The sequence below is a fragment of the Odontomachus brunneus genome, unplaced genomic scaffold (genome assembly GCF_010583005.1).
Source record: "Odontomachus brunneus isolate Ranch 3 - 2012 unplaced genomic scaffold, Obru_v1 Obru_scaffold_049, whole genome shotgun sequence".
Taxonomy (NCBI): domain Eukaryota; kingdom Metazoa; phylum Arthropoda; class Insecta; order Hymenoptera; family Formicidae; genus Odontomachus; species Odontomachus brunneus.
The window spans coordinates 1,485,647-1,496,955 of NW_022639499.1; the positions used below are offsets into that span (position 1 = coordinate 1,485,647).

An 11,309-nucleotide genomic window follows, 5' to 3' on the forward strand; every position below is an offset into this window, starting at 1 on the left:
AGAGAGAGAGAGAGAGAGAGAGAGAGAGAGAGAGAGAGAGAGAGAGAGAGAGAGAGAGAGAGCGCGCGCGCGCGCGCGCGAATTGAGATCGAGGCGTACTTTTCGTACATCGATCGAAAATGAAGACACGAAGTGCAACAAATCGCGAAACGCGTCTAGCGCTTTGAAGCGGGTTCCCCGATAGAAACAGATTTGCTTGAAATACAGCGGCAGTTCCCAGCGGCTACGCCTCCGACGGAACTTCCACATTTGTATGCCGAAATAGCGGCGTGATAAGTTCAGGGTCGAATCCACTACGCCCCAGACCTATCCCTATGCGACGTACCGGGTTATCCGCGGAACGTACGTGAAGTTTCCGCCGCCAATCAGGACCGTTTTTAACTTTTACGCTCCGAAGCGCTGCGCTCATGAACACGTGTGTACGTGCGTGTGAGCGCACGCACGCATATCCAGTGTGTTTGGTGTGTGCGTGTGTGTGTGTGTGCGCGCGCGCGCGTGTAGATATGTACACACGCGAGCTGAGTCCATTCGGGCCGGGAACATCGTCACATCCGTCGCATCTGTGCATCACCGTTCGCTTTTTTCGGCGTTTCCCTTCGCCCTCTCTTCGCCCCCCTCGCGCTGACATCCCGCTCCTTCGCGACCTCCTCTCTGTCTTCTGGTCCTTACTTGCCACCACATGACGCCCTTTTTCCTCCGTCCTACGCTGAGACTATACACGCACGACACACTAAACGTTCCACCGGTACAGAACCCTACAAAAGTCGCGCCGCCGTCCGAGGGGAAGCACTCCGTGTTAAAAGGAGAAGGAAAAAAAGAAAGAACGATCGCCATATCGTGAGGTGTAATGCACGCATTGACATATGAATATATCTGGGCGGAGCATGTGCTGTCAGTTAAGACAAGGGAGTTGTGTCAATTTTCGGCGAAGGGGAAAAATTACGTCTCTTCATTCGCTTGGATCATTCGGCTCGCATGGGCTTACTCGTTGTGTAAATCTTATAATATACTGGCACATTACAATACACGGACGTAGCGAACCCTTTCGGGAATGCTACTTCAGTTGGTCACAAATGTCACAGTTGCAACGTGAGCTGGTTTCAAACCGAATATATCCGAGAAAGGAGCTGTCCCAGGTACACTCAAAGAAAGAGAAAATAACGGTGGCAACTATACAGGTTGGGTCTAAGAACGAAGTTTCCCATGTCTCGTGTGCATGTGGATTAGATCAGACTGAATAAAAAAATCCTATTTCATTTTGCAAATTTGGGAACTTGCGAACTTTCGCAAGCACCTAATGACATTTACGAGAACTATGTAGTTACTATGTAGTCCATATAACTATTCAGTTTTAGTTGCAATAACTACAAAATAGTTTGTTAAATCATATACACAAATTCCATGTACAAAGCTCGCATGTAGTTGTGACCTACATAGTTGCCACCACCATGATTTTTTTCTCTGAGTTTAAAACAGAAAGTCACGATATCGTCAACGTGACGAGAAAATGATCAAAAGATGAGACTTTCTCGCCATTTTGACGTCTACGTAATTTTCTGTTCTATCTGGGGTTCGAAATGCTGCAATTTTCCCCTCAGCGCTAATTACACCTTCCTCTGGCCGCTTTTCCTCGATAAGCTTTGCAACGTATTCCGCGTCGAATTGGAAAATGTATCTCCTGAGAATAACTAAAAAATTAATTGGATTGCGATGCGTTACAAAATTCGTCGAAGAAAAGTGTTGCAGTTCTTCATCAGTCGATTGTAGAACGCTCTTTTTCACTCAGATAGACTCTCATGATTATCATAACGTGCGGAACAACCTTCCAATTATATTCCTGAAGTAAATATACTGTACTCAATTAATCGTTAAATACACACCGTGCAGTTTAATATACACCGTGCAGTAATGTAAAGTTTAGTTACATTGATGCAGCAGCAAATTTACTAAAAGTTATACTCAGATTTTCATTTTGTATTTTATATAGCATATCTTTTTAGGTAAATTTGAACAACTTCTCCCTTCTTTTTTCCATATTTCTATTGCTCCATGCGATAAATATGACTGATCATATGAAATATTTCAAAAGGATGCAGCTTTTTAAGGATTAATCTTTTTAATCGAATAGCAAAGTTGCTGTCAAATTTGCGTACATCTATCTGTCTAGGCAGATGTCGATAAACACACGCGGCAAATAATTTATTGTTTCTCGAAGCTTGTAGGCCGATCCTATAACTTTTAACGACATTGTTGTTATCGTTTTGTTGTTGCGCAGGCATTAACGCGTGATACAAAAGCTGCGCAACGAAACACCATACTAGCGAGATTGTCGTTATAAAGTTAGAGAATTAGCCTACTGAGCCGCTACTCTGTGAATACCTTCTGTCAACTGTTCGTACAGTTCGGTATGCTAATAACGTTTATCGTTAGCATCTGTCATAATCATGAATAATATGTTTTAAATAAGTAAATTTCCTTAATCTAATTTCTCAGATAACAAGAAATTTCTCTATATCTAATTTTAGATAATAAACTACAAAAAGTGATTTTAGATAATAAACTACAATTTTTACACAAAATTAAATTCAAATAAAAAGGAAGCTAAGAAATTAAAGACATTACATCCAATTAATTACATCAAAAAATTGCACGAATATTTGAAACAAGCTAATCTCTTCTGGAGCTTCTTGCTCAACTGATTTCTATAATCCTATGGGATCCTATAGGATTTCAAAAATACTGCCGATATGTTATCGTCACGTGCAACACGTTTCGTTAAAGCTGTCGTTCACAAACGACAAGCATCGTTTATTGGTTTATTACATGGTTAGTAACGAGAAGAAGTTGCAAAAGGCCAATTTGTTTCAAATAATTATCAAATATCAAATTTTTATGTTTGATGTTTCAACTTCTTTATGATTTTAATCCAGTTTCGTACACAGAAAGAAACATATTTTTGTTTGGGGAATATCGTTGACATTTTAAAAATAAGATTAATATTAAAGTGAGTTTGCACGGCGTTAAACGAAGATAAATTAGCTTTCAATCAAGACGAACATAATCAAATTAACACAATTATTTCCTCATAGAATACTACAATATTCATATTCTTGGTTATATAAGTCTTCAAGACGAATATAATAAAATTAACATAATCGTTTTCTCATATATAAGCAAGAATATCAATATTGTTGGTTATACATATAAGAAAATTATTACGTTAATTTGTCTATACTCATCTTGATTAAAGACTAATTTATCGTCCAACGCCATATAATCTCATTTTAACATAAATCTTATTTTTCAAATGTCAACAACGAAGATCTTCTCCAAGCAAGCATATTTTTTTTCTGTGCATAAAATACTGTCATTTTTCATAGCTTACATTTAAAATTATTCATAATTATGGTAGACATTAACAACACAGACGTCGTTAGCGTACTGGACAGTTGTCGATGGATATTTACAGAATAGCGTGCAGTCACACGATGTTCCTTTGTCAGGTACGAAATGATCTCTCGGTGTTCCATGTTACGTCTCGCGTCCGCAACGAGCATGGTCGATCGCGAGGACGAGGTGTGTTTATTTTTTTACAGAGCACTGTCTCGTTCGAGGGGTTTGATACGACACTGCGACACTGAGATTATTATCGAATTGTCACCGCGTGTGTGTATGTGTGTGTGTACGCGAGCGGACGCGCGCGAATGTGTGTGTGTGTGTGTGTTGTGTGCAGCACCGCCGCCATACGCTGCCGTTAGTTTCTCTCCGTTTGTCTTTGTGCCGCTATTAAATTACTAGCGGAACTTGTTGTAAACACGGGGAACGTAGTGCAGTGTAGCCCGTAATACAACCAGCCCGCGTCGTAACGCGGTATTATTACGCGCAGTGGGAATTCTCGATTTTTACTAACGTTTTCGGGCCAGACGTGCGACGGCGCTCCATCGATTCCCGTCTCCTTCCGAAAGTTCGCAAGCTCCCGGAAGCGTCTGCTCGGGGGCGAAGCGAGGCACGTGGCGAGTCCCCTCGCGAGTCGTGCCGAATTCGCGATCCGAATCCGAGAAGACTCACGGCTTGCACTTCTCGTCGCATTTTTATTTACACACGTTGCCGCACCGCGGAATCATTATATTCGGATTTTCGGCGGCAATCCCGCGCAAAAGTTTGCTCGCAGCTAATTATTTCCATCTGTCTCGGCCGCTGACTCGACTCGGCGGTCTTCTCTTCCCCGTGCTGCTTCCTCGACGAGACAGAAAATAGAGAGAGAGAGAGAGAGGGTGTAGAGAAAAAGACGACAAGCTGTACTCTGGCACGAAAATAACCGAGTCGCAGGTCTCTTTGTGGCGAAGGGACGGATCCACGGGCGTTTCTGTGAAACGTCGAACGACAACCGCAGGAAACGAACTCTCGCGATCACGGGAATTTCGTAGAAGCGCCCGAGGGCTCTTCCGCTTTGATGACCGTTTATTAGGCCCGTGCCGCGTTAGAACTATCGCTGAGAGCTAGGGAAACTGCTAGAAAAATTGCTGACCTTGCCCTGAGGAAAATGTAGTGTAATTTCAAAAGTAGGATATAAATCGTCTTCAATTATTTATGTAGGGTGATTTATATAGTAAAACTTATGCCACAACTTTTATATAGTTCAGTTTTTCAAAAAATATTAAAATAACATTAAAAGGAACAACATTAAAAGAACAACAAAGACAAAAGATCTAAAATGAAATATAGATTTAATGTAATTTTTGCTGCAACATTTTCAACTCCGTGTACAGCAAGAGAATGTAACTAAATGGATAAATATTCGTACATAGTGTGTGTATGTATGTGTGTGTGTGTGTATTGTTTTCAGCGTAATAGTTTGTAACAGTTGCATACGCATATGCAGTTGCATATACAGTTGTAGTCGCATACTTCAGGAAAATTGTACCGGAATATTATGGCGGAATTTCGAATTTCGGTATTACAACTTTTCGGGAAATTATCTCAGTTTGCGAATTTTCAGATGTTGATTTTTCGGCTCGTGCATGCAGAATATCTGGAAAATTAAAAATATGTATATTTTGATGGGTAATAACATATTTAACATATTTACATGTTTACACAACATATTTACTTGTGTGAGTCTAAATTCTTTTGTTTAAATGAAATGAACAATTGTTTTCATGAGAAAAATATGATTTGAAACATTTTGATTTTTAGGAAAATATACATTTTCTCATCTGACCAAAATTTTGTCTCAATGTGAAAATATGTATATTAGTATGCAAGTTATATGTATATAAGTTAGCGCAAGTAAATATGTTATTAACCCATCGAACAGTTTCGAAAGATTCTTCCATGGTATACGAGTTCGCGTGTCCTCTCGAGAACGTTTCTCGAGGAGTTCGATAAATAGACACATTCGGTCGTCTCCCCGAGTCAGATTAAGATGCCGCGTCTCCGAAACGCCCGAGGAGCCCTTCCCCGCTTTGATAACCGTATATTAGGCCGAATCTCACGTTGGGAATATCGGCGAGAGCTGGGCGAGCTATTAGAAAAGCTGTTCCACATTACGCGATCTCTCGCGTGCGCTCTCGAAAACGCTTCTTTCGAGGAGTTCGCGATAAATACGTTCGCCGGCGTCCCCGTGATTCCGTCAGATTGAGATCCCGCATCTCCGCCAAGTTTCGCGTGTTACCAGACTCCTCCAAATTTCCACCGACTTCTGCCGTGAGTACGAGAAGAGCGCGTCTAGAAAAACGCGGCTTCCTTTGTGATAGGAAAGAGTTGTTACGTTAATTGAATTCTCCCGGAAAAGGCGTGGTGGCACCATAGCGCGCGCTCGGTACGGCATCACGAGAGGGCGCGAGAGAGCGAGGGAGGAAGAAGAAAGCCCTTTGCTGCTTTTGCCTCCCAACGTCGGCGAATTTCGAGAAAGCAGTTATCTCTTTTGCCCTACGCAATTTGATTTCGCATATTCTGTCTCGGCGTCGGGAAAGTTTCTAAAGGACTCTCGGCAAGAAGATTGGCCGGAACAAAGAACGAGGAGGGAACGGTAGGTAGGGTTATTGAGGAGTCCGAAAAGAGAGAGAGAAGAGGGAGAGAAAAAAAATGATCGAGCGAGAAAAGGGGAACAGAGAGAAGGACGAAGAAGAAGAGATGAAGGAGAGAGGTGGAGGAAGGCTAACAACTAGCTAGCCTCCCCTCACCCCCGGCCTTCACGACGTATCTGGAACAAGGCTGACCGGCGCTGCTCTCCGGCCGGAGCGCGCGAATTGCAAACGCGACGCGTCCTTTCGGTTTAGCCGAATAACGATAATGACACGCTGACCGCCGCGTGTCGATCGTAAATGAGCGGCGTAACGATAATTGGCGTGTCTCAGCGCAAACGCGACTAGCTGCAGCCTCGTCAAATTACACGTACCGCCAACGAAGAGCCAACTAAACGATACGGCAAATATATATCTGACCCTCTCCGAAATCTCGCTTACTTGTTTACTTAGTCGCGCAACAAGGAAAGACGTGTAATTTCGCGGGCAACGCAAACGCGGCATACAATCCCTCTGCGTGCTGGAAACATGTCTCTTAAAGACAAGAGAGTGTGTGTGTGTGCGTGTGAGAGAGAGGGAGAGAGAGAGAGAGAGAGAGACTGTCTACGTTGTTTCAGGAGAGATTGCCAAGGCGAGACTTGCATGAATGAAATTATCAGACAGGGAAGTACGTAACTGTGGTTGTTTTTAGTCCGTCGACTCATTATTCGCATTCGGCAACGGGGACGAAAGAAGCAGAAGAAAACAGACGTATATGTACAGAGAAAGATTGAGTGGGCGAAAAGGGGTAGCTCTGAAGAAAGGAAGAGAGAGGGAGAGTGTAAGAGAGTGTAAAAGAGTGTGAGAGAGTGTGAGAGGGTGTGCAAGAATGCGAGAGGGTGTGAGAGTGTGTGAAAGGGTGTGTTTGTGTGTGTGAGAGAGAGAGAGAGAGAGAGAGGGGGAGGGAGAGAGAGAGAAATTGCTCGCCGCAATATAATTTACTTAATTCTCTCGGTGCGCCAGGTACGAGCTAACTTACGTCTCGGGTATAACATTCTAACGATAACTCGGTTTCCAGTGAGAACACGTTGCGACTGGTCAGTTCCAGCAAACTTGACTATCTGATAAGGTGCCTCGTAACTAAATCGAGCCACACTGCGACTCGATATATGCGCGTTCACGTGCGATACCGACGTAGAATAATTCATCGGGCCTGATCAACAATAGAACGGCGCGTGCTATTCTCATTCTCGCCGGTGGAAACGGATCGTCCCCTCTAGGTCTGGAAAATCGGCCCGCGCGATTATTGCTTCCCTTAACGATGGAGATACTTTGCTGGTCAGCCATTGCTGCGCGCGTACGCGAGGCGTGTGCCTCGTCAGCGTGTACACTCGTTTGCGAAAAACGATTCGAACACGTTTCTTTATTTTCCGATGAAATTAGGAGCGCTCTGAGAAGTTGTCGTGAGCTACCATTGCTTACAGAGTTTGCGCAGTAGTCGATTGTGATAAGAACCGAAATGGCAGGGTTATTCCAAGTCGAAAATTTGATGCTACTTTAACGCTCTTAAGGATAGTTTGCACCTATTTAGACGGTTTATAGCTTACACTGTTCAATCCGTAGTGTTAAATTATACTCAATTTGAGTTATTTTTAACCATTCCTATAAGTCGCCACTGCTCCTACTAAATATGTCGTTAATTTAACTAATGTAATGGAGTTAAATAATTTAACTTAAGAAATGTATTAAATTTGACTGGTTGTTTTTTTAAACACATGTTTTGTGTTAAAATAGTAAATTTTGACACACATGATAGTTAAAAATAACTAAATATTATTTAACTCAAGAAATTGGTTTAAATTTGACCCTCCAATATTTAACAGTGTAGGTAAAACCTACTTTGACGATATTGATACATTAACTTCTCTTTTAAATCTTTAACTCTACCTTGTCAAAATTTTGACGCTACTTTGACGCTCTTAAAAATAGTTTGAGCCTACTTAGATAATCTACAACCTAGGTGAAACCTATTTTGACGATATTGACATTCATTTCCGAGTCGAAATTTTGACCCTATGTTGAACTTTGAATTCTACACCGCAGTAGGAGCTAAGATAGCAAAGTAGGTTTAATTATAATGATATAATTTAGTTCTACTTTGACTCTAATGATGTCTGAAATATGTGCAACAAATAAAATGTATATTTTGTATGCTATTTGACGTTTCTGTTTCGTTATTTATTAAATTTTTTAAATATTTCTATAAAATATATATATTCTATGTAGGAGCTAAAGCTTCAATAGAGGTTCGCAACTGAACCTCTACTTTGCTACTTAAAATCCTATTATACAACCTACTTTGATGCTAAAGAAAGCGAAAGCGGAAATTTCAGACATCATCAGGGTCAAAGTAGGAGTAAATTATGTCATTGGAATATATTAAATTTACTTTGCTATTTTAGCTCCTACTGCGGTGTAGAATTCAAAGTTCAACATAGGATCAAAATTTCGACTCGGGACGTCTCGATGGAGGGCGAGATATTCTCTTAAAGTGAATCAGTGAATAGTCACTGATATCAGTTATAAGTATAGCACTGAGCACTTTCAGTGCAACGCTTATAACTGCAAATCAGTGTATATTCACTGTTTTCAGTGATGTTTCATTGATTCAGTTTAACTCTTTGCGTTATGATGGGACTCTTAACGTTCCACCTTTTTTCGTTTAGTTTTTAATTATTTTAACGTATTTATTGATAAAAGGTATAAGTGTATTTGTTTCTATAGTGTCCCCAGTACATCATTTTACCGATCTAAATAAAAACATTTTTTAATGATTCACTTTAAAATAGGAGGACCCGGTAGGACATATAAGCACATCGTCATTATATTTTAATCTGTCAGAAATAAAAATGTAATAAAGAAACATATTTCCACCGTATATCCCGAACCGAAATTTTGACCCTATGTTAAATCTTGAATTCTTCACCGCAAGATAGCAAAGTAGGTTTAATTCTAGTGATATAATTTACTCCTACTTTGACCCTGATGATGTCTGAAATATATGCAACAAATAGAATGTATATTTTGTATGCTATTTGACGTTTCTGTTTCGTTATTTATTAAATTTTTTAAATATTTCTATAAAATACATGTATTCTATGTTAAATATTTCTATAAAATACATGTATACATGTATTCTATGTAGGAGCTAAAGCTTCAATATAGATTCGCAACTAAATCTACTTTGCTTTCTAAGATTCTACTATTATACAACCTACTTTGACGCTAAAGAAAGTGAATGCGGAAATTTGAGACATTATCAAGGTCAAAGTAGAAGTAAATTATATTATTAGAATTAAACCTACTTTGCTATCTTGCGGTGCAGAATTCAAGATTTAACATAGGGTCAAAATTTCGGTTCGGGATATACGGTGGAAATATGTTTCTTTATTACATTTTTATTTCTGATAAATTAAAATATAATGACGATGTGCTTATATGTCCTACCGGGTCTTCCTATTTTAAAGTGATCAGTAAAAAATGTTTTTGTTTAGATCGGTAAAAGCAGTATTTCATCGATGATCAAATGAGTATTCACTGATTTTCTAGTTGATTCTCCTATGAAACGTCCCTACATCACTGTGCTGTGTCTTATATCTCACTTTTATTTCGCTTTTGAATGTAATTTTTAAGCGAAAACACTCCAACTTTACTGCTCCGTCTTATATCTCGCTGATTCCGACCAGTACACGGAGAAAATATTGCAATACGAATTACGTTAAAATTGTATTTCTTTTTGCAATGCTTTTTGTAAAGCTGGACTATGCTGACATAGTAGTATAAATCACTATAGAAATAGTAAAAAAATTTGACAATCTGCCGATACACGATATAAAAAAGATTCAAGATTCAAGTAATTACAATAATTTTGTGGTAAAACGTCAAACATACATAACGATATTTTGAAATAAATATATGATAATTTTAGTTATAATTTTTATGATTCAAGATTGAAAATTTTGTTGTAATTTTTGTTATGATATTTTCAAAAAATTTGGTATTTCTTAGTAAGATGGATCTTACAAAATAGTACATTCTTGTACTATTAGAAAAATCGAAAGGAATTTATATGAAAAGAAAATCCATAATATTCTCCTTGTGCAAGATTTCGTTGCAAGACATAAATTTATTATTCGTCGTACTAAATCCAATTTTTTGCATTTATGATGATGGAACGAACGAATCCCACGCGTCTTGCATACGATGACATTATCTGTATTGGCAAACTTCATCAATAATGGAAACAGTCCCCACTATTAACTGATCTCTTCAGCGAAATATTACTGACTTGAATGAGCAGTGCTATACTTGTAACTGAACCGTCAGTTATAAATATAGCATTTCAGTGGGGAGTAAACTGGTTGTACTATTAGACTAGAGAGTTCGTTGGAGTTGTGTGATGTCAGATGTCTGACATGTTGTCACTTCGGCTCCAATCAGAATTGATTACCTCGCACGTTCATGAATAGTGGCTCGCGATCGTGACCATTTGTTACGCTCCTCTGAATTCATCGGAAAAACCGTACTCAAACCGTTTCACAAACGAGCGTACGTAGAAGCGATTGTCGCTTCAGATACGCATACATACGCGCGAAAAATTTATTTCGCGAGGACGTAAAATACGTACAATTTCACATCTCAGCGCGCGCACGAGTACGCTTCTTGGTCGCGTCTGTGTGGAGAGTACGAATTAAATACCGATAAATAACGTCACGGACCGCTGAGCGTAAAAGCGCTGCGAATGCAAGACTCGCGTAGACGAGCGTCGGGACAGGAGGGTAGAGAGAGCCGACGGAGGGAAACGCGCGCGAAGGGGTCGAAAAGGGCGAAGAAAATGCACGCGAGAAGACTAGACGAGAGCAACGGCGCCGAGGACCATTCTCATTCGTGACTTCTCGCGAGACGGCAAGCGCGACGAGATGAGAACGAGTTTAATCCGTTTAATTACCACGATTATCCGTTTGAGTTTCGCCAAGGGCTCGGAGGTGCGTCGCGATCTGGCGCGTCCGACGAAGAAAAAAAGGCCAAGGAGCGATGAGAGATGGAGAGAGAGAGGGAAAGACAGAGACAGAGAGAAATAGAGACAGATAGAGAGACAGACAGAGGGAGGGGGGAAGAGAGACAGACAGATAGACAGACAGATAGACAGATAGAAAGAGACATGGAGAAAGGGAAGGGGGGGAGAGAGAGAGAGAGAGAGAGAGAGAGAGAGAGAGAGAGAGAGAGAGGAAGAGAGAGGGAGAG

At 40.4% G+C, this 11,309-nt stretch overlaps 1 protein-coding gene across 4 annotated transcripts in view; it reads right to left on the minus strand.

Annotated features, from left to right (window-relative positions):
• LOC116845164 overlaps positions 1–11,309 on the minus strand; it is a 414,324-nt gene that overhangs the window by 39,303 nt on the left and 363,712 nt on the right. Inside the window, exon 4 of one of the 4 annotated variants that reach the window (XM_032817546.1) lies at positions 4,810–5,032. The exons of the other annotated variants lie outside the window; for them this stretch is intronic. Coding sequence (XP_032673437.1) covers positions 4,976–5,032 — 57 coding nt within the window. The 3' untranslated portion in view covers positions 4,810–4,975. Of the gene's footprint in view, positions 1–4,809; positions 5,033–11,309 lie in introns of those variants that run through there. 4 annotated transcript variants of the gene reach the window in all.